A 24,261-nucleotide genomic window follows, 5' to 3' on the forward strand; every position below is an offset into this window, starting at 1 on the left:
CTGATCTCAGTCATTTAAAAAAATAAAAAAATTCTTTATTGGATGGGTATGTCGCAACCAAACACACCGCCTACAGCGTCTTCGGATTCTGCTTGCTAAGTGCTGATGGTGTATACGCGTTTAAATGTGCGGCAGATGTACGGGACGAAGACAAGAGGAGATAAAGAACGATGTCCAAAGGAAGGCCGACCGGTGGGGAAGCTGCCGGGAGGCGGCTGAACAAAGGCCCCCGGCAGCCAGCCGAGGTGCCACGGACCCGCCCTAACGGCTGCCCCAAAATGGCGCCCGCGCCCCCTGGCGCCTCCCGCCCGCCGGCGTCGTAGCTTCGCGCTGCTGCTTTTTGTCCGCGGCGGCGCCCCGTAGCGACGAGCACGCGCAGGGCGCATCACTTGTTGCCATGCCAACCGCGCCCGCCCGCCCCGTGCCGCCATCTTGGAAGTCGCGTCGAGATGGCGGCGCCGCCGGCCGAAGCTCCGCCCCCACCCGCGGCCGTAAGGGAGCGGCGTGCTGACGTCACCGCGCTCAACCCGGAAGCGCGTCCGCCCGTCCTTCCTCCGGCGGGGCCATGGCGGCGGCCGAGCTGCCGGGGAAGTACCAGAAGCTGGCCCAGGAGTACTCCAAGGTGCCGCCGCGCGGGGGGCCGGGCCCGTTCCTGAGGCGGCGGTGGGCTGGGGGGTGCGGGGCCGCGGGCGGGAGAGCGAGGCGGTGTCGCAGCCGCGGGGTGCGGAGGGTCCTGTCCCACAGCGCAGTGCTTGTCCCTCTCATGCGTGCAGAAGGATGCCCTACGTGGGGGAGTCGGGCTTAATCCAGAGCTCTGTTGTATTGGCTTGCTAAAAAGGAGATGGGGCCGTTGGTCTAGAGTGGCACAGTTCTTGCACTGCCTTGGGAAGGAAAGCCAGCACTTAAATTTTACACATCCTAGCATCAAAGAGCTTGGCGTGAGATACTGACCGTGTCTGACAGCTTTCTTAGGTTACAGAACGAGGCATCATCACGTACCGTGCTCCTTGGGGCTGCTATAAGAGACTACACAAAATCGGAAGTGTTCACAGTTGTCTATTTTATAAATGCTTCCCCATGTTAAAAAAACTAATTTAAGAGCTTTTTCTGTCACTGGTTTTGTCTGCGCTTGTTGCCTTCTACACTGGTCCTTCTGTATGCACGTTAATTTATGGCTCAGGATAAGGTAACTGAGGACTTTTCTGCTTGATTCCTGGATGAAACTTTGAAACATGGACCTTTTCACTATAGCCTCTGAATGTTCCAGCTAGCAGATCCGCTCTTTTATTATCATGCTGTGCAAAAGCATTCTCTGAACTTCATTTTGCAACTGTCAGCTTGCAATGCTCCATTGGTTCTTTATGGGAACTATTTTTTTGGTCTCATCCCATTTCTTGTGGAGCAGCCTCAGGACATTGGGGGATCGATTGATTGGGGTGGAAAAAAGGAATAGAAAGCTGCTGTGCTGCTTTTTCTTGCTGGGGACAGCCCGTGCTTAGAAATCTGTGGTGCTCTTGAAAGTTTCTTCTCTTGCCTTTGTGATGCCTGAGCAGCACAACGGGAATAGTGCAGGGCAAAAGGCTGTGTTTAGTGATGCCAATTGACTTTCGACCGTTTGAAATATGTTGAAATATCATACTGATAAAGGTTAGCTGTTGCTGTTTTACACTGAATCTTGCCTTTTATGCTTCTCCCAGACTGTACAAGCCCCTTTAATTTATATCTCTTTAATTTAGATAAATATAAAAACTCAAACATGTCAGATGAATACAGACTACCGCTGCAGAAACTGGGGCTCAAGCAATCATCAAGAAATGGAAGGATGGGACTGTTGGTAGCCTTAGTGCCGCAGAGTAGAGGTACTCTGTGAAGTGACTGGCAAATGAGTGCCCTATCACTTTTCACCCTTGTGATCTTTAGCTCAGATTTGTGAACTTCATAAATAAGTCTGAGAGGGCCTTCCCTTGTGTGCTTTTTAGATGTTTTCCCGAGGCTTTCGTCAAGCATTATTGTCAGGATTATCTGCTGCTTCTGGTAACAGGTATTCTTCTTCAGAGTAAGGTTAAGCTCTTCTTGAATTGAAACAGATTTTGACTTCATTCTGAGCTTTGCTTATGTTCCAGAGCCAGTCACGAACAGTTCTGGGGAGAACAGGGAAGAGGCACAAGTAGCAATATATCTGAGCAAGAAGTTGTGACTTTTCCATAATTGTTCACAGTTCTTGAAAGTGTAACTGTTTTTGAGTTGTTCATTTTCAAAATAGCTATTAAGAATTAAGTTTTACTTCATCCAAGAAGTTCAGCTGGCTAAATAATGTCTTGTTGCAGTTCAGGATAGGAAACTAATACTTTTTTCAACCCGATAACTACCTACTTGAACAGAATTCTTTAAGAAGCAATACACATCTAGTGCTGTCGTTAATGTATACAATGTTTTCTGCACATTCTAGTGAATTGCTTTTTGTTGTTCCTTTGTCTTGCATAGTTACTGGCATCTTTTTTTTTTCAGCTTCGAGCTCAGAACCAAGTACTGAAAAAAGGGGTTGTAGATGAGCAAGCGAACTCTGCTGCTCTGAAGGTAATCCGCAGAAAATGCTCATGTCAGATGTATTAAGCTGTGACAAAATAGGTAAATGGAAGGTTTTTTAACTCAGTGTTGTGATTAGAAGATTGAAGAAGGAAACAGTTATGAATTTCTGTTCTACAACTACTGTGTTGATTGTTCTCTGTAGATGCTCACTTTGTAAAAGTAGAAAGTTGCTTCTTATTTCTCTTTTTTTTTTTTTTTTTAGCTTATAAACGATTCTTTATGCCTCATCAGTGTCCAAATACTGAAGAAAGCAAACTTTTAATGAGTGCTTGTGACACTTTTTATTAAAAGCATGTATGAAAGTAAGTGTGATGGCTTTTAAAATTTAATTTTTTGGTCACTCAGGAGCAACTGAAGTTGAAGGATCAATCACTGAGAAAACTGCAACAAGAAATGGACAGTTTGACCTTTCGAAATCAGCAGCTTGCCAAGCGGGTGGAGTTACTTCAAGATGAGCTTGCATTAAGTGAAACTAGAGGCAAGAAGAACAAGGTATATGCTAAAGGCAAACTATTTGCTTAGCAGATGTCTATTTCTCACTTGTCGATGCTTTATCCTGTTTTCTACCAGCAGTTATGTTGCATCAAGTCTTTAGAAAAGAATGTATTTTTCTTCAAAATACATTTTGGCCATTCTGTTCTTTTATTTCATTTTATGTGACTTGCAGCTTCACTAGATGTATTTCCAAGTTTTGAAGGACCTCAGCCTGGCTCGTGTAGGCTTTCAAACCATAGCCCCTGACTTTTCTTTCATGTTCAATTGTTAGAATGCATATTTTAAGATGTGTTTGTATTGCCTTTTAGATATGTCCTGTTTAGTTCTAGCTATAGGCCCTCACTGAGTAAGTTCTGATGAACGTAAACCTGCTAATTCAATGTCATCCTCACTTAGGAGACTTGTCACTGGGAGACCAAGTAAATCACATATAGATCTACTTAAGTTTCTGCTAAATGACATCAGATCATGGTCCTTTTAGAAGGAGGGGAATGTGCCACAATATTTCAGGTGTTCTAGTTCGTAGATGGTGCTGCTTGGCATTATCCAATGGCAGGCTGTAGGATGCTTCTTGTGATTATCCCTGATCCCTGGTGTGACCATACTAGGTTACACATGGACATTGGTGGGGGACGATGAGTCTTATACACAGGTCCTGGACCCAAGTATGCCTTTGTGCGTAAGGGTTAACATTGCCAACAGCCTGGAATCATGAAAGATTCAAATAATGTCAAATGGGAACTTGCCTATACAAACCGTCTTGTGTTTGTGAATGTGAAGTCTGAGTAGAGGCTTCCTTAGCCCTTATCGGTGTTCTCCCACTGTACAATAACAACAGTGCAAAGGAAAAAGTGCTGCTTTTAAGCTAATACTGTGGACAATACGTGTATCTTTAGATATTTCAGTTTAAGATGCATATTAATGTGTCTCTGCTAGGAATTAGTGATCAGGAAGTGTTTTCATACACTTGGGGTTGTGCTTTAGGATACCCTTGCATACCTGGGGATAATGCATGTAGCCGCTTTTTTTTAGAAAAGTGCAGAGGCTTCATCTCAGTTGAGTCAAGAGCAGAAAAGTGTCTTCAATGAAGATCTTCAGAAGAAGATAGAAGAGAATGAACGACTGCATATACTTGTGAGTAAAAGCTTTGTCTTTTTTTCTACTTGAGAAAACTAGTCAGACAGAAAGATGAAGAAAATACACCTGAATACTAATGAGTTTAGAGGTTTAATTACATGCAGAAGAGTAGATTAGATCAACCAGTATTGTTTACAGGTATGTTCGCCTGCAAAATGAGAAAGTAGATTCTTAGGACAGTGTATTGAATATATTATAATACACGTTTTCCTCACTTTAAAAGCTGAGCTTTTTGTGACAGCTAATCTACTGAAAGTAGTCATGCTTGGTAATGTGTTGGAAGCTTTCTAGTTCACTAACTGTTTCAGAGTTGCTTTAAAGTGTAAAATGTTTTCTGCAAATCGCCGTGATCAAGTCAAGAATGTACTTCCCTTTGGTTTAGAAAACTTCAACAAAAAGCCTTGTGGTTCGTGTTTAATTTCCCCAAATTACACCATTAATATTTTAAGTATTTGATATTACATGTCTGTAATAAACACAAAGTACTTTGTTTCTGAATCTCTGAATTCCTGTAAATAACAGGATAAGGTTTCTCCTTGTCTGAGAATTAGTATGTATGTGTTTTGAACTTGTACTGGCTAATTACATTACTGTAATTCATAGGACTAGGTTCCGTAGTAAAATGAAACTTTAATATGAGATTGCTTTTCTTATTTTAGTTCTTTGAAGCAGACGAGCAGCACAAACGCTTAGAAGCAGAGCTGAGAAGTAGACTTGAAGTTTTGGAAACTGATGCTGCCCAGCATCAGGCTGTGGTGGACAGTTTAACAAGGAAATACACTGATACTATAGAAAAGCTGCAGAATGATAAAGCCAAATTGGAAGTAAGGAGCTTTTCTGTTACTTGACAAGTTTTAAAAAGTTTTGAAATGAAATGTTTTCCTGTGTCAGTATTTACATTGTGAGATTATCTTCTTGCATAAAGATCAAGTCTCAGACGCTAGAAAGAGAAGCTAAGGACTGTAGGCTTCGAACCGAAGAATGGTAAGTGTTTTAATTTAATATAATGAAAATTTGCTTTAAAGAAATGACTGCTGTAAAAGACTCATTGGATTACTTTTAAAGAGCAATAATGTTTGTTTAAAAAAGTTGATAAAACTGAAAACGTGGGGCAATAGCACATTAACATCAACACCATGCAGATCTGACCCATTTTTCTTCTGCTGAGTATGTAACTAGACAATCAGTTCCAGAGTCAGCTCTTACTGAGAGCAGTTTTGTCTGCCAATCTATTTTAGGTAGCTGTGAAGCTGATGAATGATTTGAAAAATTTCTTTGTCATGGAACATTATAAAATGTAAAGAAATCACTAAACTTCTATGAAACAGAGATAGGAGTTTGCAAAAATGGGGGGGGGAGGGGGGAGGGGGCGGAGGGCAGGGAGCAGATGGCATGGGACACTTAGTGAAGTTATGCCGAGACAACCAACTGAAGAGTTTCAAGAATCCTTTCTCTCTTCCCACCCCCCAGGGCTTTTTGAGCAATAGCTTTTGCTATTGATATTTGTGGTATTTGCAGGTAAAATAATCAGCTAGAATACTTGAATTATTTTTGCTCAAGGATTCTATTGTTAGTTTTGAAATCCTTTAATTGTTTCGAAGACAAGTTGTAGAAAACTGAAGAAGCTGAGGACCGCGGGCCAAATCAAGTTAAGGTGTACTTCTCTGAAGTTCTTTATTAAGGTGCATTTTTTTAAATTTGCAGTACGGATCTTTGATGTAAAGGATAAATGCACAGTAAATGGTCAGATGAAAAGATCCTCCTTTCAAATGGTAATCTTGATAAATACTTGAATTCATTAACTCGACTCTAATAAAGATCAGAGTTTCACTGAGAATGTGACTTGTAAAAGGGTGAAAGCTATGTTTTGCTGTTACTTGCTTTTCTGTGGCGTTTGAGAAAATAATCTGCTGCTATTTAATTTAAAACCCATCTGTCATGTTCTATGATGATTGCAAAATTACTGTCATTTTAAGAAATTGTCCCTAGCATTTAAGAAGGGAGGCTTTTTAAAAACAAAGCCTGACACTTACTGATTTTTGGTGTTTAAAATGAAGTTATAATGAACGCTAGACAGAAGATGTCTTTATGAAAGTACCATTCTTCTGTTTTCCCAAGCTTTTTGGCAGAAGGGATCCATTTGCCTTTTAAATCCAAGCTTTATTCTAGAAAGCAAGGGCTGGACTAGATGTTCTTAGATGTCTTTTCCAACCTGAATGGTGCTGTGAAGGGCATACAAGACTGGACAGCATGCATGCCTTGAAAATTTAAAGGATAGAATGTAAAACAAAATATATCAAATTACTCATTATCCATTCCCTTATAGTACAAAAGGGGAAAATACGTACTGCAACTTACCTGAATTTTTCTATCATGCCCTATTCTACTGCAGTTTATGCTGTACAATTTCTATGTGATTTTGGGTCTGCTCTTGAAGAAAAATCTTCATTAGTGTGTGTGAGCTACTTATCAGGTAGTTTCTCAATATCATACTTGTCTATTTGGATTCTTCTTCCCTGTCAGTCCTGATTAAATTCCGTGTATTTGAGTGTTTTTTTTAAGAGGAAAAAATAAAGAATTATCACTTTGACACCTTCCTCCCACCCTCCAGTATGTGTGCAGGAGTTCTAGATGTCAAACTAGAAACAAAACAGTGAAGATTTTGAGGGCAGCAGTTGGGTAAGGTGTGGAATTTGGTCTGAAAATCAATATGTAGTATAAATAAATAATAAAAAAAAAGTGCTGAAATATTTTACTACTGTTCATCTGTATATTAAAGGTAGTAGTAATAATTCCGATTCACATCTGTGGATGCAATCAGATGTAAGTGAAGCACATCTAAGTAAAAATAACGTAAGAATGCATCAGAAACAACTGCCAAACCTTGTGTGAACCGGTGGTACCATAACAATGCTTAGATACAGGGCTTTGGCTCTTGAGAAGTTTCGAATTATGATGTGACAACTTAATTACTTTATACCTGATACGGTATTTCGTGCCCAGATGCTGATAATTCACTAACACAAAGGTTCTCTCGCATTCCCATTCAAATTCCAGTAGAAAAGAATACTCTTCATATAGCTTATACAGAAACGTGAAACTGGAAAACAATGTAAAGATTAAAGAAAATTGAGTTTGGAACCCAATTTGAATTTGAGCTAATGAGAATGGAACTTAAGATTTACAACATTTGCAACATCTTGCATCTTTCAATGCATTTGTTAATGATTAAAATACATTGCTGTAGTCTAAATATGACACAGGAGAAAGAAGACAAGATAGGAGTCTTCCTAACCTCTAGAAAGACAGACACCTGTACAATCAAAGGTTGCTTAGGGTGAGCTAAGGTGGTGGTGATACAGATCAAATTTTAAAGGTTTACATTGAATGTGTGTGCTTTTTTGTTTATTTAGTCAGCAACAGTTAAAGAATCTTCAAGCAGCTTTGGGCAGTAGACTGGAAGAATCTCTATGCATAATCAGTGAAAAAGTACCTTTTAATGACACAAGTACGTATTGCCTTGTCTGGATTTTTTAGACCTCTTGTTTAATTTTATGATTTTAGGTACCCATGTGGAGGAAATACTCTTTAAGAATTAAAATGCATTAGATGTAAGAAATTTTGGACATCTAAGCTGATACCTGGAGCTAAATGTAATATATATTCATGTTGCTAGTCACCTTTTGTTTAGTGATCTTAAATATATATAAATACTCAAAATTTAATATTTTATGTAAAGTGAAAATAAAAACTTTTAAAAGCCTTTGAGTAAGTTAACACTTGTCATACTTAGTGTTGACAGAATATTGTGAAAGATGAGGAAACACTGTCACCTTACCAGTTTCTCCACAAAGCTGCATTTAGGTATTCATCTCAAAGAATGGTATTTTTGTCCGGGTAAATTGAAGAGTTACAGTAAGTTGGGAACAAACTAGTGACTGCAGTAATACCGACTCAATGAGGCACTACATAAATAGTGTTGTATACTTAGTGGAAAGTCTGTCAGTTTGTCTCATCTCTGGTCAGAGAACGCCTAGACTGTAACTTACTGTTTATCTTGGACTTCCCTTTTCAGGAAAAAAAATACTTTGATTTTGGGACAGGGACCTTAACCTGAAGGAGTGCTTTGGTATCAGAATCAGTATATGGAAGATCAGTGCTGTTTTTGAATAGATTCAATATGAGGTTGTACTTGGGTAGGCAGTGTGTGCTATTCTAGCAGTAATCCTAATGTTTTGGACAGCCTTACATTCTCTAAAAGCTGATCTGGTGAGCCGTCCTGGTTCTTCACTGGGTTGGCAGTACCAAGTGAGTGAGGCAGTACCCAGACAAGTGAGCCTTGGTTTGGAAAAAACAGGTCTCCTTAGGAAATGTTGACCCTCATACAGCATATTGTGCTTAGTTAGCAGCACTTTGAGTTGATAATCCTTATTTACCTCCTTGCCTCTTACAACTAAAGATCTTTGCCTGCTGTCTGCTTCTTGGTTATACTTCTCTGGCTGACATCTACAGGTGGTTATACTTGTAGCGAGAACTTTGCACGTAATTTCTGAGCTCGCTCAACTGCCGTGATCACGTAATACACTTTTGCTTGTGTAGAAAACAGTGTGGAAGTGGAAAGCTCTTTAGTGACAGAAGAGTGAGAGAAAGTCAGGAAATGTTTGTCTACTATGGATTCCAAATATCTTGCCGTTGGCTCTATAGTTGGTTTTAAATGTAACTAGTAGCTGGCTTCAGTTTTAGCAACAGGTTACTTACTGATTATCAAGTGTGATTGCAAGAAAAAGAAGATAAAGACGAATTTTCTTAATCCCTTCCTTAAAAGTAGTTGTATTCAGTAATTTCAAACTGTGATTTTAAAGAGTAAGAATTTGTACTTTTTATGACAACTTAAATAGTGGTGCGTGTTGCATTTAACTGAGAATGGATGTGTTCCTTTTTAAATACTTAAGACTTTGTAAGCTGTTCTCTGGGTACAAACGTACATCTGCCTCTTTGAAAAAAAAGTGTTCCAATTTTTATCAGAATAATCATCCCAGGTACTCTGTAACAGAAACAAAGGCTAAAATATATGGGGAGTAGAGCTTATTCTAAACTTCCTAGAAATTGTGTACGTAGAGGAGCTCTTTAAAGAAAGAATACATTGATCTTGTTTGACAGTTGCTGGGATGCAACTGAAATTTCAGATTAGGTTTGTATTCTATAAGGATTTTTTAAAGGCTTTTCACTCGTGTAGTAAAGAATATTGTTTTTCTGGGCAAGAAGATTCTACTGTTTGCTATCAAATTTAAGGTGTTCAGATAGTTTAATTTGATTTATAATTTGAAGCAGGTATAGGAAGACTCTGTTTAATCATATTAATGGTTCCTAAGTGAAGATGGCTAGTCCAACCTCATTAAGTCCATTGTTCTCATGTTTTTAGCTATTACTTACATAAACTGTAATATTACTGCAGTGAATTTTTTATTTAAATCACTGTATATCAGTAAGTTTTTTAAACAAAACATGATTTAATATGTATGCATCTCAATTTTTGTTCTGTAGGATCAAATCGGTATAATGCTCTGAACATACCATTACACAACAGAAGATATCAAGTAAGTACTTTTTGACTTCATATGTAAAGAAGTAACTTTCTACACAGGTACTGAATGAAAACAGTCTTTTCAGCAACCCAAAATGGCAGAAGATATGGCAGACTATCTTCCTTACTATTGTGGCACTTCAAGAAAACTTCTGTCCATAAAGCCTCTGCACTTCTTAAAGACAGTCTGTACTCTTATATGGAATAAGTCATCTGCTTATCTCACTCTGACTTAGAGCTAGTCCGTTGACTCTGAGTTGGTGATGGTTGTTCAGTATTAATAAAGTGACATCTTTATAGAAAGAATGGCAAAAATGCTTATAAAGCTCTTATTAAAGACAAATACTTGAAATATGGTTTTACTATGTCAACCTGCAGTAAGTTAGAACCTGAACATTTAATTTTTCAAGTTAAATCTACCTTATTCTAGAGGATTTAATTTTCTTTTTGAAAAAAGGTAGCTTTGGTATCTTTAGTTTCCCTCAAATTCAGCTTCTTTGGTCATATCACTGGAGCTAGGAAAAATGTTCTCATTTGTAAGTTTTATGTTGGCGTATACTAGATAAATTGTTATTTGTCATACATTGTAAGTGAAAGAATAAATGTAATTTTGCGAACTTCAGTTCACTCCCATTTTATGGGATATTTCTGACCAAAACACAGCCCAATTACCCTTATTAATTTAAATACTACTAAATAACTTGAAATACACAGTTTCAGTTCATTACTGTAACTTCATCAACCTCCTTGGGAGTGCAACTTAGTATTCAAAAGTGCAAACCAGTTTTCTGTGACTATCAAAGAGTTTTAGGATTTTTACTGGAGTAAATCAGATACCTTGGTGCAGTCAGTATTTATCTGCTGTGCTATTATTGAGGATAGGCTCTACAGCACACAGTATTTTCTCTTTGCTTGTATGATGTATCTAGAACCTTCAAGGTAGTACATTCGGATGTCCCTAGAAAAGTTTCAAATAGCTGCTTTCTCTTTTCTTCATAAGTAGGCCTATAAGAAACCTTGTTCCTTATGTCTGTTGTGAGAGCTGGTGACCTAGTGCCCAATTTCGTGGTGGAAATAGTCGTAATTTGGCCTGTTGCTGAGTACTAGAAAAAAAAAATCTGAATAACTTCATGCAGAGTTTATCCCTTTACTGTTGCCTGGTAGCACTCTGTCAGCCAGCTTCACGCTTCAAGATCTGCAGTCTTGAAAATGGTCCAGGACAGATTTTTATGACTGGCTCTGCCAGTGGAGGCAAAATGCTACTGTATTAACACAGGCTGCAACATAAAGGACAGCAAAACAGTAGTATTGTCTTTTCCTTTCTTGCATAGCTAGTTAACATGCACAAACTGAGTATAATGACCATTAATCACTTGCAGCTATCCCTGGTAAGCCTCACAATCGAGATTCACTTCGACACTTCATTGAACTATTACCAATACATCTCTGAAGGATAGCTCATTCTTGGCTGGAATGTCACTTTACCCTTATTCTGTACTCCATATTCACGACAGAATAAGGTTTTCTTCTCCGTTGCCTTTGCATTTTCAAAATGCCCCATTTTTGGTTTGTTTCTTGGGTATCTCCCAGTTGCATTGAAACTAAAGAACACCCTCATATGCAAGCCGCAGCTCAGTTCTGTACAGGTGGGAGAATTGCATTGCTGATTAGAGAAGCAGGGAACTTTTATTCTGGGAGAAAGCCCTAGAATAAAATACTTTTTTTTTTAGTACTTAAGTTTCCTTACAGATAGTTGTCACAAATTTCTTGCTTTTATCACACTGAAAGAACTGAGCTGTTGTCAGCTATCAGTCTATTGATCTTGAAGTATTTATTTCAAAGATTGCTTGTGTAGTTGTAACAACCTCTTCAGTGTTCTTGTGGCCTGTAGTTTGAGAAATACAGCAAAAGCAAGCATCATCTGTTGTATGGAATACAAACACTTCAATGAACAAAAACGTGTTTCTGAACGGAATTGTAGTTTATAAATTCATTTTTTAAGTTTATAAGTAGATAATTGTTGTTATGTGTCTTATGCTGAACTAGTGGCAGGACTTGTTAGTCAGCATTTTTTTCTTGTGTCTAACTACTGAATATTTTTCACATTTAAGTAGGTACATGTCAAATGCAATCACTTCTATAACTTATCTTTTCAGCTCAAGCTGCGAGACCTTGCTGGCCAGGCACTGTCTTTTGTTCAAGAGCTTGTAACAGCTCTTTTGAACTTTCATACATACACTGAGCAGAAGGTCCAGATCTTTCCCATCGATTCTGCAACAGACACTATATCGCCATTAAATCAGAAGGTAAAGCTTACTGATTTCAGCTGTAAGTATATTCAGTTGTGTAGAATTTACTGAGTGAACAATCTTAGTCGTGGAAACCTCTACCTCCTCTACTGAATGCTGTAAATGTGTTTCTGACAGGTAGCTTTTCCTGCATGAGAGGTCTCTTCTGTTGGGTGAATTGTCGGAATATGGGGGAAGGGCTAGTTGCAGAGAATCCTTTTTCCCTGTGCCTTTGTTAAAAGAGAAGTGTGATAGGCAAGTCAAAGTTTTCCTTTTTAAATGCCAAATTAAAGTGTATTCGTTAGTTAATACAAAAATGCACTGTGTAACATGGGAGATAAGAAGACAGAAGGTTCTGTGTTTGAAGTGTGTAACTATAGTGTGAAATAAACTGGATGTAAATTAGGTTTATAAAGGTGAGAACTTGGACTCTTCTTGTCAAACATCAACTTTATAATCTGATTTTGGGCTATTTATGTAAAGACCCTTCCTGTAAGTGTTCTGAAGCTTGATGTCTGATGAAAAGCATGTTGAAATTATTGAGAAACGTGACCTGGCTGCTCTTATGCAACTCCATGGGAAGATATATATTTACTTTAGGGTGTCATTCAGAGTTCTCAAGTTGCACCTTTTGAATTTTTCCTTTTATGCCATGAAACATAGAAGATAATATTGTGCACAAGTGATTGTGCAGGGAGTTCATATGTGGGCGCTATGGAATAAGAATTGCTTTAATGTCTGAATTGTTGACTTTATAGTGTCAGGGGACAAAGGTGCTTTAAAGTTGATAGTTAGATGACCTAATATTTTGTGGTTCAGACAATAACCTCAATTTACTGGTTTGAAGGGCTCAGACTTAATTTAGAGATGAATGTGAGTTTTTTGTTCATCGAATGGCTGCGTAGTACCTATATAAGCAATGGGGGTGTTCTTCTGGAGAAATCCTGTTAGATTCATCTTCTCAGTTCTTTCACCTACTTAAATCAAGAATGAAGTTTTTCAGAGGTTCAGAATAGCTCTTTGTTTGAAAATAGTATTTTCTTGCTTCTGCCACTAGCAACACTCAAAATGGCATATCCTTCTTGTGAAGGCCATGTGGTTTTGTTATCTTCCAAGTTCTCTGGGGCAGGAACTGTCTCTGTGTGGCCTAACATGGTGATTGGATTCTATAAACACGATTGCAGTTTACAGTAGGCAAATAAAATCAGGTTTCATAGTCATCACTTATCATGCATGTTTTTTCTTAATGTCCTAACTAACAGTTCTTTGTTTTCCAGCAAAGTGCTTTCACGCAGCTGAAACATGCAACTTAATCAGAACTGTAATTTGATTATCCTTTTCTGATGATGGATTCAGTTCAGGCTTTGTTTATTGTCATAACTGTTTTCTTGCAGCCTGCCTCTGTTCCTGTATGTTTATGACCTAAATGTTTCAGTGCATCCTACCTTACAGCTTTTGCTGTGATTTTTTTTTTTTTTTTTCCTCAGCAGCAAAATGTCTTTTTTTGCACTTCTTGAAGCTGCTCTTGGTCCTATATCTTTGATTAACTTATCTGTTTGGCAGATATTCTCAGTGTGATCTTAGCTCCTCCACTGAGTGTTTGTTTCAAAAACCTCCCCGTAATGCAGTAGAGAAAATGAGACAAGTGTCATGTAGTGGCTTAGCACACTTGTGCTGATTTATTTTTCCCCAACTCCAGGTCTTGTCTGGCGCTTTCAAGCTCTTTTCCCCACCAGACACTCAAAGTAGATGTGGACAATTCTCTTCCAGGTTCAAGTATTTGTTTTCTCTTTAAGTATTGGATTGCTGGGTTCTACTGGGGCTTCAGCATCGTGCCAGATAACTCCAGTCCTCTCTCTTGCAACAAGGCAGGAGCATTCTGCATGTGGCTCTTTCTCCTTAGATTTAGGAGTTCTCCTTAATTCCATCCAGACATATGCATGTATGAATGAGAGCTTCGCATCTCTCTTCTTGTTAACACTGTGTTACTGCAGCATAATAATAGCAAAAAAATAAAATACTAAAGTTTCTTGTACCCTATTTGCCTGGGATCTTTAGCTACTACTGTAGTATAAATAATCAAAAGGTGAAGGTATCTTTTGTGGGATAAATTTTAAAAAAACAGTATCACTTTTTGATCGCCTATGTCAATCTGTGGAAAAAGTTTTTGTAATTCTATAGTGTTCGTATTCATGTTTAGAAATATTAACAGTACCACCAGTGTTTGTTTTGAAGAGTTTGAGTAAATGCCTTTGTTTCTAGGCATATTTTTTTTGAAGGAGAAATTAGCCATAAAATTAATAAAAGTATTTTTTAGGAAAGTCAGGCAGTTCTACAACAGCCATGTTTCAAAATTGCTCTAACCTGACATAGTTCCTGAAAGCAGAAGTTCTCCCTTTGCTTAGTTACTCCTCCATCCTCCATACTTTGTATTGACAGAAGTATATTTTTCCCCATGTGGCAAGCTGGACTGTGAACGGATAAAAATGAAAATATATTTATCTTGCTGTCAGTTCTAACTCAGATTAGTTCTTCAATACTTTGCACAGCATGTTCAAATAAATGCTTGTGCACAGGATGAGGGCTGACAGGTGAACAGCTGGGAGGAAGGCAGGACAGTTCGTTTTGGTGGCTTAATGGGTGCATGGATCAAGCCTTAATTTTATGTAATGGAACAAGTAATGAAAGTGTTTATAGCCAAAAAAGCAGGAGTTTGGTGTGCTGTGCATGGCAGTTAAAGGGAGATACAGGGCACTGTGGCAAAGTCCTGGATGGGGTTTTGCCTGGGTTTCCATTATAGTTTTCACTGTTTCTCACTTTCCCTCGAGGTATGTGTTTGTGTGCCCTGTAAGAAGAGGGGGCTGTACACTTGACTGTTTTGTTAATGATGTCTTGGGGATCATTTCAAGTTACAGGTACTTTGTAAAGTGTAAATTGTTATCTTAAAATAGTTTGAGAGCCTTCACCAAGCACCATTTTAAAATCTCTCTGTGCTTAGTTCTCACAGTATCTTCATGAAAATGCTTTGTATGTTCGCCCTCTGGAGGAAGGAATGCTTCACTTGTTTGAGAGTATTACTGAAGATACTGTAACAGTCCTGGTAAGATTTATGATTTTCATCATTGAAAAAGATCTTTACAGAGCAAAAATACCTATTTGTTATTTTTCTTTCTAGGAAACAGCTGTGAAATTGAAGGCCTTCTCAGAACATTTAGCTTCATACTTATGCTTTTTAAGAAAGATTCTTCCTTATCAGTTAAAAAGGTACTTTTAATTTAATAGATCAAAATAAAGGGTCACTGTCAGATTTGCAGCATTGGCAGCATCTACAACTCAATATTAAGTCAGTCCTTAATGCACCTTGTATTTAAAAGCAGAACTTTTTTCTTTGCCTGCTGTTTTTTGAGCCTTTACATTATGCTGTTTTTCAGCTGTGCATTAGATCTAAAACCATATATCTTAATATTTTTATTCTCTCACAGATGAAGCTTTAGTACAAGCTGCACAGACTTTAATGTTTCTTAATCATGTTATTCAGTAGCACTGATACTATTCAGATGTTATATACACTGTAGCTGTTAATTTTTTGAGCCTGTCTGAAGAGTATTTGTCATGTGGCAATTAGAGTAATTTAGTAAAACTTGGTCAGATGTACATTCCTTCTGCAGTGAAAGCATTTGTTCATGAGTCGTTCAAAAGATTGGATGAATTATCAGTGCAAAGGAATACTTAAAAAAATAGGTTTGGGTTAAGGAAGAAGGAAAAGCTTTTTATTCTTTCTTTGTACTTTTGCTAAGTTACTCTGATAAGTTAACCTTTATAAAATAAATTCCCAGTTTATTGTTGCTTTGGATTGGGGATGTAGAGAGTGCTAGCTATCTACTCCCAAAAATACTGATTTTTTTTTTTAAGATACTTACTCATGTATTTTTTTTTTTTTTAATCATATATTGCTAGTTTGGAAGAAGAGTGTGAGTCTTCTCTTTGCACAGCTGCTTTAAGAGCTAGAAATATGGAACTACACAGAGACATGAAAAGGTTGACTGCGGTCTTTGAGAAGCTACACACATATATTAGTCTTCTTGCTTTACCAAGTAAGTGCCAGTTTTGGCTCACTTGCATTGAGGCTGGGAGGTACTAGTATTCCTTTTGGGCCAGTTTTTTATTGGGGGGGAGGGCATTAAATAAATAAACACTTGATACAGGAAAAACAAGATTGTGGCTACTCTTTAGGTACAGTCTAAACTATGGGGCAAATGAGTTCTGCAGAATGCTGTGTCATAATGGACCCTCTTTTATCCTGGCTGGGAGTGTGTGCTGTAGGGTACTTCTTTAATGCTCAGTAGTCTTCCATCTGGTTGGACGTGGACACAGTGCAGGCCTTAAAATTACACTATAATCCCATGTACCATGTTTTAGTTGCAGCTCACTGTAGAGGAGAAGAAATGACTGTAGGTTTTTTAATCATACTATTGACACTAGGTAATTTGTTGTCTCTTAATCATGAATTTGTTAATAAACTGCGTTTTTTATAGTGAATGTATATGTGTAATATTAAAGGTGAGATAATTCAAGCAAATATGTTTTCAGTAGGTGAAAGTTAGGTGACTTTCAAAGATATTTTTTTCATTGGTGACTGAACGCTAAGGTTTTTTTCCCTTTTGACATGGTACTTTAGGCACAAAACCAGAAGGACTACTTCGAACAAATTACAACTCGGTGTTTACAAGCATTGCAGCAAGTCTTCGTGGATCTCATGACATTTTAAAAGGTGAGACCGCAGAAGTAGTGGTTGTTTTCAGCTTTGCTTCTTTGTTGATTCCTTGCAATTTTTAGGTTGATTACTTTTTTTTTTTTTTTAACATGACTGTATAACCGAAGTTTATGAAGACAGTTTCAAAATTAAAGCAGAACTTCTGCTCGTAAATGGCTTTTCTTTTATCAAAAGGTTGTGGATATGCTGGATTTTTAGTGGAGTGCCCTTTGGTTAATACTCAGGGAGTTTTAAAACATATGTTTAGTCCACACACACCCATATATCCAATAGCTTCTGTACTATATAGCTGTTTGTAGGGAGAGTAATTAGTATAGTTGAATTGTTTTGATACCAGTCAGCTGTATAAACATTAAGGTCTTATTTTAAACAATGTATGTTGTTTTTGTTCAGTCAGTTAGCAATAATGTCAATAGCACTGACCCATTTCACAGGGTCCCGTTTTAAAAAACTGATGATATTAGAGACTTGTAGACTTGGAATTGTAGAGACCTCAAACAACATGAGGTACTACTATGCCAGAGAGTATTGTAGCATAGATAAGTATATTGATACATGCTCTTGGTGTAGTTGCTGTAATGTAATCTCAATACAACTTAAAAATGAAGAAGACAGAAAAAGCACTGAAGAAAGTTTTTAGAACTCATTAGTTAGCAACAGAGATGTGTGTAACATCTCATGCTCACATACTTGAGAATTCTTGATTTGTAGTTTCTCTTTACCCTCCCTTCATAACTCAAACAGTTCTCCAATTGCTTAAACTTGCCTCAAGTTGAAATTTCTGGTGGTGATGACCTGGGATTTCTTCCTTTTGTAACAAAAGTACTTGATTGTAAAATAGCTGTGAAATGTTTACTTGTGAAATGCTTGTTCATTTTAACTACACCTTGATTGAGAACGTCTATTTTACATGATAAATACTTGAATTTTTTATTTTGGTATTGTTGAAATTTGTTAGAGTATGGAAGCTAATATTTCTGTGTAAATTACTTTCAAAAAATGTGTGTAGTGGATTTTTGTTTTTCTCTCTCAGAAGACTGTTCTGTTAATTTTACCTGAAAGAACTTCAGATTATACGAAAAGATATTCTGATTTTTTAGTAGACTTTTAGGTTTTCTCTGACAGAATTAAAATACCCTACCCTTCTAAGTCATGTAAGCTTAAGACTCAGATACAGAACATTATTAATAATTATATCTTTAGTGTCCTGATGTAAATATGTGGAAGTGGGAAGTACACTTTTGAAATCAAATGCTAGGTTCAGTGGGTGTTTGGCTCCCCTGTATAGCTATGTTTTTTTGGGATGCAAAACACAAATACACCCCTTTATTCTGCTTTCTGTAACAGATGTAATAACTGTTCCTTCTGATCTTAAACAGTTGTTCAGTAGCCTGCCTTACACAACTAGAAGCATCCAGACTAAACACTTGCACAACTCACTTAAAGAGGGGGAAAATTGTTCAAAACCCAAGGTCATTAACTGAATTTGGAGATGGTTGCTTGAATATACAAAAACATAATTGACATAAGTGTTTTTATTTTTCTAGACATTTCCAAGCACTACAGTCAGAAAGCTACATTAGAACAAGACATTCCAACTGTCACACAGAAACTCATAACTACAAATGACTGCATTTTATCCTCTGTTGTGTCTTTAACAAATGGAATGGGCAAGGTAATGGAAATTTGTCTTCATGTAATGCTGTAACTTGAGTGTTTTTTAATAAAATAACTTTATTTAACAAATCTAGGTGTACCTCTGATACTATTAACTATATGGTAACTTAATGAAAGGTACTTTCAGGGCATATGTTTAGAAACTGTGTCATAAGAGTAGATATTGTAAAGAGGATGTTTAGTAAGCTCCAACCTATGTAGAAGAGCCTGCAGCTTCTTTAAATTTATTCTTGTGAAGTTGTTTCACTAAATGCTTGTCTTTCTCTTAAATGAGTTACTGTTCTAAGTCATTCTGTTCAACTTCATTCAAAAAGTGACTTCTCTTTATGTATAGATTGCCTCATTCTTTAGCAACAACTTGGATCATTTCACTGCTTCATTAAGCTATGGCCTAAAAGGAGGAACAGAGTTCGTCAGCCCTCTTTCAGCTGAGTGTATGCTGCAGTACAAGAAAAAGGCAGTTGCTTACATGAAGTCTTTGAAGAAGGTTTGTTCAGTTAGCGTGCTTGCACAGAGAAAGCATAATTTAGTTGCTATTCAGTTATCTCAAAGAGAATACAGACCATTGGTTTCCTGTGGTTGGAATGAATTTTTCTTAAGGAGAGTTTCTCAAGGAGAGGCTGAGGACAATGGGATCCATACAGCAGTAATACATGAAGCGATTAGATCACAGGTGCACTCAAAATTGACAGTATGTGTTGATTCTGCTGTTAACCAGTTCCAAAAGTAGTATCTGCACTAAGACTCTGAGACTCTGATAACTACTTATTTAAACTTCCTGCCATATTCACCAAGAATGTGGTGAGTGACATCATTTTTATACTTGCATTCACTGGAAGACAGTGGAGATCAAAAGAAAACAACAAACAAACAAAACCAAAAAAAAAGCTGAAAAGTAGGTATAGAGAAAATACCCTGAACCAAAAGACTGAATGTCACCAGATCTCCCTGCTGTTCCCGTTATAGTTAAAAATTAAGTTACGATGTACTTCACGGCAAAGCGATTTATTGAGAACCCTTATGTTGTGATATCTAAGTGGACCTCAGATACATTTGATCACCAAGTAGCACACAAGTAAAAGGTGCTCAGAAAACTTTGTATACATTTTTGGGGAGAGAAAGCAATGGTTTTTCTTTGAGATTGAACCATTTTTTTTACTGTCTGGTATAAATATTTGGAAAATAGTTTTCCCTCTAGTAAAGTAAGAAGGGCGATAAGAAAATAAATGTAGAATACATACTCTGATCTATTGTGAAACATGTTTTCTCTCCTTTCACAGCCTTGTGCAGATTCAGTGCCTTATGAAGAGGCTTTAGCCAATCGCAGAGTTCTTCTGAGTTCCACAGAAAGTAGAGAAGGTCTTGCACAACAGGTATTCTGGTATAAATTGTAGTGAGGTCTAATAATATATGTTGTAAAGGAAAGTAGTATTGAATAGTCTACTTGTGTGTGTATGTGGTTGTTTGTACATAAAGACACATACTGAGTGATAAAATAACTACAGATGTCTTACTTCTTTTTTTGAGAGTAAAAGAACAGCTCAAACTGGAATATTCATTTCTAATTTTATGTATTGTCTTGTGTTTTTTGACTATGCACTGGTTAACAACAATGATTTATCAGTATATTAATAGATCACAGTTCTATCATTCTTGAAGTGTGTGTCTTTCTTTGTCTGGAAGATAAGGGAGAGGGAGACTAAATGGTATTTAAAAGGCCTTATACGGTCTCCCCAACTCTTTAAGAGTGAGGCTTACTAATTTGAACTACTGACTAAAACTTCCCTTACTAGCTTGAATGTTCAGGCTCTTCTTGTGTTACTGTCCTTGAATTTTGTTTAAAGAAAACAACTTGTGTTTTTTGTAGTGACCCATGTTCAGAGTCTATTATTTGAGATGAGGTGATGTTGAATAGAAATGTGTGGAGTGAAAGGTTACATACAGTTCCATAGCTTTTCTTATTTGGACAAGTTGGGGGGGTGTTTGTGTGTGTCGCAGATGATCACAGTTCAACCTACAGAAAGCAGCCTACTGCTTCGTTATTCACTAGCTCGTTTGTGTTATGATTTGAAATAATTCTCTTCAAATGACTCCTGGGCTGTGTTTTTTCTGTGTTCATTAATGTGAACTGTGAACTTCCATCCTAAAGGTCCAGCAGAGTTTAGAGAAAATTGCAAAACTTGAACAAGAAAAAGAGCACTGGATGTTGGAGGCCCAGCTAGCTAAAATAAAACTAGAGAAAGAAAACCAAAAACTGAAGAACTCTCTTAGTGGATATTTAGCTGAAACTATACAAGAACGTTCTGTTTTGCCAAATGTAATTGAACAAAAGGAGGAAACAACAGAAAAGAGTCAGAGGGAACCTATTAAAAGTACTAGTCTGGTAAGTGACATTTTTTTCTTCAGTGGGTTAAAAAATACATTTTAGTTGGTAGTAGTATTAAGTACTATTTGATCAGTGAAACAATGAAAGTGGTTTGGTGTTGAAATCATGCAGTCATGCTTGGGTTCATTATGGGTGCAAAGTGGCTTGCTGATACTTTGTTCAGATTTTGGCATTTCTTGGCTTTTGAGACTTTGTTCGCTATTTAGTATAATAGAGGCATTCTTGTGGTTCTGTACGTCTGTGACTGAGGGGGAAATGATAGGTATTAACATATAGATAGTTAAAGCAAGCAGAAGTAGGTAACTAGTATTTTTAAAAGAGCTAAAAGACTTACTACATGTCTGTGTAGTATAACTTAAAGTTACCTTGAAGTCATTCAAGTTTCCAGTATTCTCTGGATCATTAATTGAACCTATGCAGGTTATGTACATACATCTTAGATTCATTGATTACTTTTGGATATGGCATGCATTGTGTGTTGTTTTTCTGTGTTGGTAAATAGCTTTTTGCTGTTTATGAATATTTTAAAAGGGTTGCCCTTTCCTCTGAGTTGCTGCTTCTGCAGTGGTATTAACAGGGCTGCCATCTGTAAGACATGAAATAATCTATTAAGATGAGCATTGATTAGAATCTGTATTTTTTTTCTTCACTGCTTTCCTACTCCAGGATTAAAAAAAAAAAAAAAAGACCAGTGGGTTGTTTTTTGTAGAATCACTTAAGTTGGAAAAGACTGTTAAGATCATCAAGTCCAACCAGTTTTGGAATTACATGTTTTGAAGTCAACTGGCATTTTGTGTTTTTGATCTTATATTTTATCCTTTAGGAGTTTGAGGAGATTTTTTCTAGTCACAGTGCTTGATGTAAATGACAGGTCAGCATAACAAAAATGTTGTTCATAGACCCAAATCTATATATAGTCCTGTTCGGGTCAGGAAAAAAAAAATCTGACTGTATGAAAATATCCTTACATGAAACTACTTAATCACATAATCCCTCTGCTAGAGTTCTGTCAGGGCTTATGAAGTTTATTAGTCAAACTGCAAAGAAAGGAATTCATCAGGTACTCAAGAAATCCAAGATAGATATCCTTTTTCTTTAAGTTTCCTTTTCCTTTTTTCCTTTTTCTTAGATTTCCTTTTTCTTGTGTAATTTGGACACCCTAGTGCATTGAAGCATTGCTTTTTCATGTGCATATAATCAAGTAGTTGCATAATCAGATAAGCTAGCTGCATCTTGTTGTTTTTATTGCTCTTTCCACGTGTACATCCTGAGATAAGGGATACTCAGTATTTGAAGAATTGGTGTCACCTTTGATTCTGTTCAAGGCATTCCTGTATGTTGTGCTTTATTTTATGTTACATGTGGAAATTCTTAAGTCTAATTTTAACTGCTTCAAGATTGTTTTATTAAAGTCCTTTTGTGACAGGTACCTATTTCTGCAATCCTCACTTCATGTGTATTTTCTTCTATGTTTTAGGTTGGGATGTTGACTATAACTACTGATAACGAGAAGGTAATCTATTTTGAACATTATCCAAATATATCTGGTAAATATTTAAATTTATTCCAAAGGTGTAATTAAATATCAAAAATAAAGTAAAATAATGGCATGAATCATTCAGGTAGTCTGTACAATATCTTCAAACTTCTGAAATCATGTATATATTTTTTTGTTCTGTATAGTGAACTGTAGCTTTTATTCATGTAAGTGGCCTGGAACAGTATGAGCTGTAGTCTAGGTCTGTTCTCTGTAGTTTCAGTAAAAGTACAGAAATCAATGCTTTCCTTAGGAACCCGAAGTGGATTCCAGGCCTCGATTCTTAATTTCCTGAGAAGGGGCTTAAGCTTGGGAGTGGTGTAGGAAAAGTCACTGGCTGTATGTCTGTGTTTAATAGGCTATCCCAAACCAGAGGTTATACTGAAAGAAACACAGGGCTAGCTGTCAGACCAAATGTTAACTCTTCCTTTAGCACTGCTATAGCATAATGCTTGCCACAGCAAGAACTTAAGAGTAAGATTCGGTGCTTTGGCTTTCTGTCATTGCAGGGAACTGACAGGTATTTAAGTTTGTTCCTTCTTTTTTTTTTTTTCCTCCCCTGAAGGAATGATTAAAATGGGGGTGGGAGTCAGGTAATAACGGATATCAGATCTTACAAGCTGCTGCATAGGGCTGAACTTGGAGGTATTGAGAAATCTTATGAAAGCTGCCCCTGAGTTATAAACCACCACTTCACCAAAAAAAAAACAACATGTCTAAATGAACTTCTGGAACATGCACCATTCCGAGAGTTTGTGAGCTTCTCAAACTTAGTTATGTGGAAGAATTCTTCCTTGCTGGGAAAAGCCAGTCAATGTTAAGTAGCTTTTTTTTTTAAGGTACTAGAATGAGTTTACTTCTGCAGTGTTTTTTCTTATGTTCACCAGAGACTTGATAGGTTAAATCAAGCAAACTTCTTGCATCTTTGGTCATCCCATTGTCCTTAAAGGAAATATGACAACAAATAGGCGTTGTCATTTGATCTGACCTCTAATTTGTCTGTTGTGGTTTGGGGAGCTTAATGCTTTTGGATATATTGGGCATCGGAAGGGAAGGGAAGTCAATAGAGAAGACTATGTTGTGATGCCCTGTGAAGCATTCAGTCTATTAAACTTAAATATGTCTGTTTCAATTTTTGATTTACAGGCTCCAGATGTTGAGTCTCGGGAAGACTTGATAAAAAAACACTATATGGCAAGGATAGCAGAACTTACATCTCATCTACAGCTTGCTGACAGCAAATCAGTACACTTTCATGCTGAGGTGAGCATACAGGCAGCGTTTGTACTGAAAATTGCTTTCTGAATTTTCCATAAGCAAGTGTTAAATATAAAGTACATCATATCTGAGAAAAAATTGTTCCTGGAATATGTTTTCGTCTGTGGTCTTGTATGTGTAACAATGGATAGTATAGACAGACTTTTTTTTTTTTTAAAAAAAAAGGCCTTTATTAGTGTTTTCTTTGTTGCATTAAGAATTAAAATGTGTATCATGTATTGGTCTGCTCCTATAAGGTGAAATGGCTGGTGAAATTAGTTACCAGGCTATCATTGACTTCATCTTAAAATAATGCTGACATCATTTTAAAAAAATAGTTGAACATATAATGACGTGATAAAAACAACTCTCCTGAGAAGTTGTACTTAATGTTAAAAATTAACATAATAATTCATAGTCTCTTTAGCTTCCTCTCTTCTTTTCAAATCATGAAGTAATTCTTGAACGTAGTGGAGTGGCTGTTTTTGATTTGTAGAATTAAACAAAACATCTTAAAGTTGGTTTTTGATAGTAGAT

At 37.1% G+C, this 24,261-nt stretch overlaps 1 protein-coding gene across 1 annotated transcript in view; it reads left to right on the forward strand.

The window, feature by feature from the left end:
* Nucleotides 1-479: 479 nt before the first annotated feature.
* PPP1R21 (protein phosphatase 1 regulatory subunit 21) overlaps nucleotides 480-24,261 on the forward strand; it is a 29,468-nt gene continuing 5,686 nt past the window's right edge. Inside the window, exons 1-19 of the mRNA XM_035321739.1 lie at nucleotides 480-622; nucleotides 2,509-2,577; nucleotides 2,935-3,081; nucleotides 4,117-4,218; nucleotides 4,881-5,045; nucleotides 5,147-5,205; nucleotides 7,635-7,729; nucleotides 9,766-9,818; nucleotides 11,962-12,111; nucleotides 15,092-15,193; nucleotides 15,269-15,357; nucleotides 16,051-16,187; nucleotides 16,772-16,864; nucleotides 18,415-18,542; nucleotides 18,879-19,031; nucleotides 19,825-19,917; nucleotides 20,694-20,927; nucleotides 22,408-22,443; nucleotides 23,614-23,730. Coding sequence (XP_035177630.1) covers nucleotides 566-622; nucleotides 2,509-2,577; nucleotides 2,935-3,081; nucleotides 4,117-4,218; nucleotides 4,881-5,045; nucleotides 5,147-5,205; nucleotides 7,635-7,729; nucleotides 9,766-9,818; nucleotides 11,962-12,111; nucleotides 15,092-15,193; nucleotides 15,269-15,357; nucleotides 16,051-16,187; nucleotides 16,772-16,864; nucleotides 18,415-18,542; nucleotides 18,879-19,031; nucleotides 19,825-19,917; nucleotides 20,694-20,927; nucleotides 22,408-22,443; nucleotides 23,614-23,730 — 2,079 coding nt within the window. The 5' untranslated portion in view covers nucleotides 480-565. The remainder of the gene's footprint in view (nucleotides 623-2,508; nucleotides 2,578-2,934; nucleotides 3,082-4,116; nucleotides 4,219-4,880; nucleotides 5,046-5,146; nucleotides 5,206-7,634; nucleotides 7,730-9,765; nucleotides 9,819-11,961; nucleotides 12,112-15,091; nucleotides 15,194-15,268; nucleotides 15,358-16,050; nucleotides 16,188-16,771; nucleotides 16,865-18,414; nucleotides 18,543-18,878; nucleotides 19,032-19,824; nucleotides 19,918-20,693; nucleotides 20,928-22,407; nucleotides 22,444-23,613; nucleotides 23,731-24,261) is intronic.

Source organism: Oxyura jamaicensis, chromosome 3 (assembly GCF_011077185.1).
Source record: "Oxyura jamaicensis isolate SHBP4307 breed ruddy duck chromosome 3, BPBGC_Ojam_1.0, whole genome shotgun sequence".
NCBI classification, from domain to species: domain Eukaryota; kingdom Metazoa; phylum Chordata; class Aves; order Anseriformes; family Anatidae; genus Oxyura; species Oxyura jamaicensis.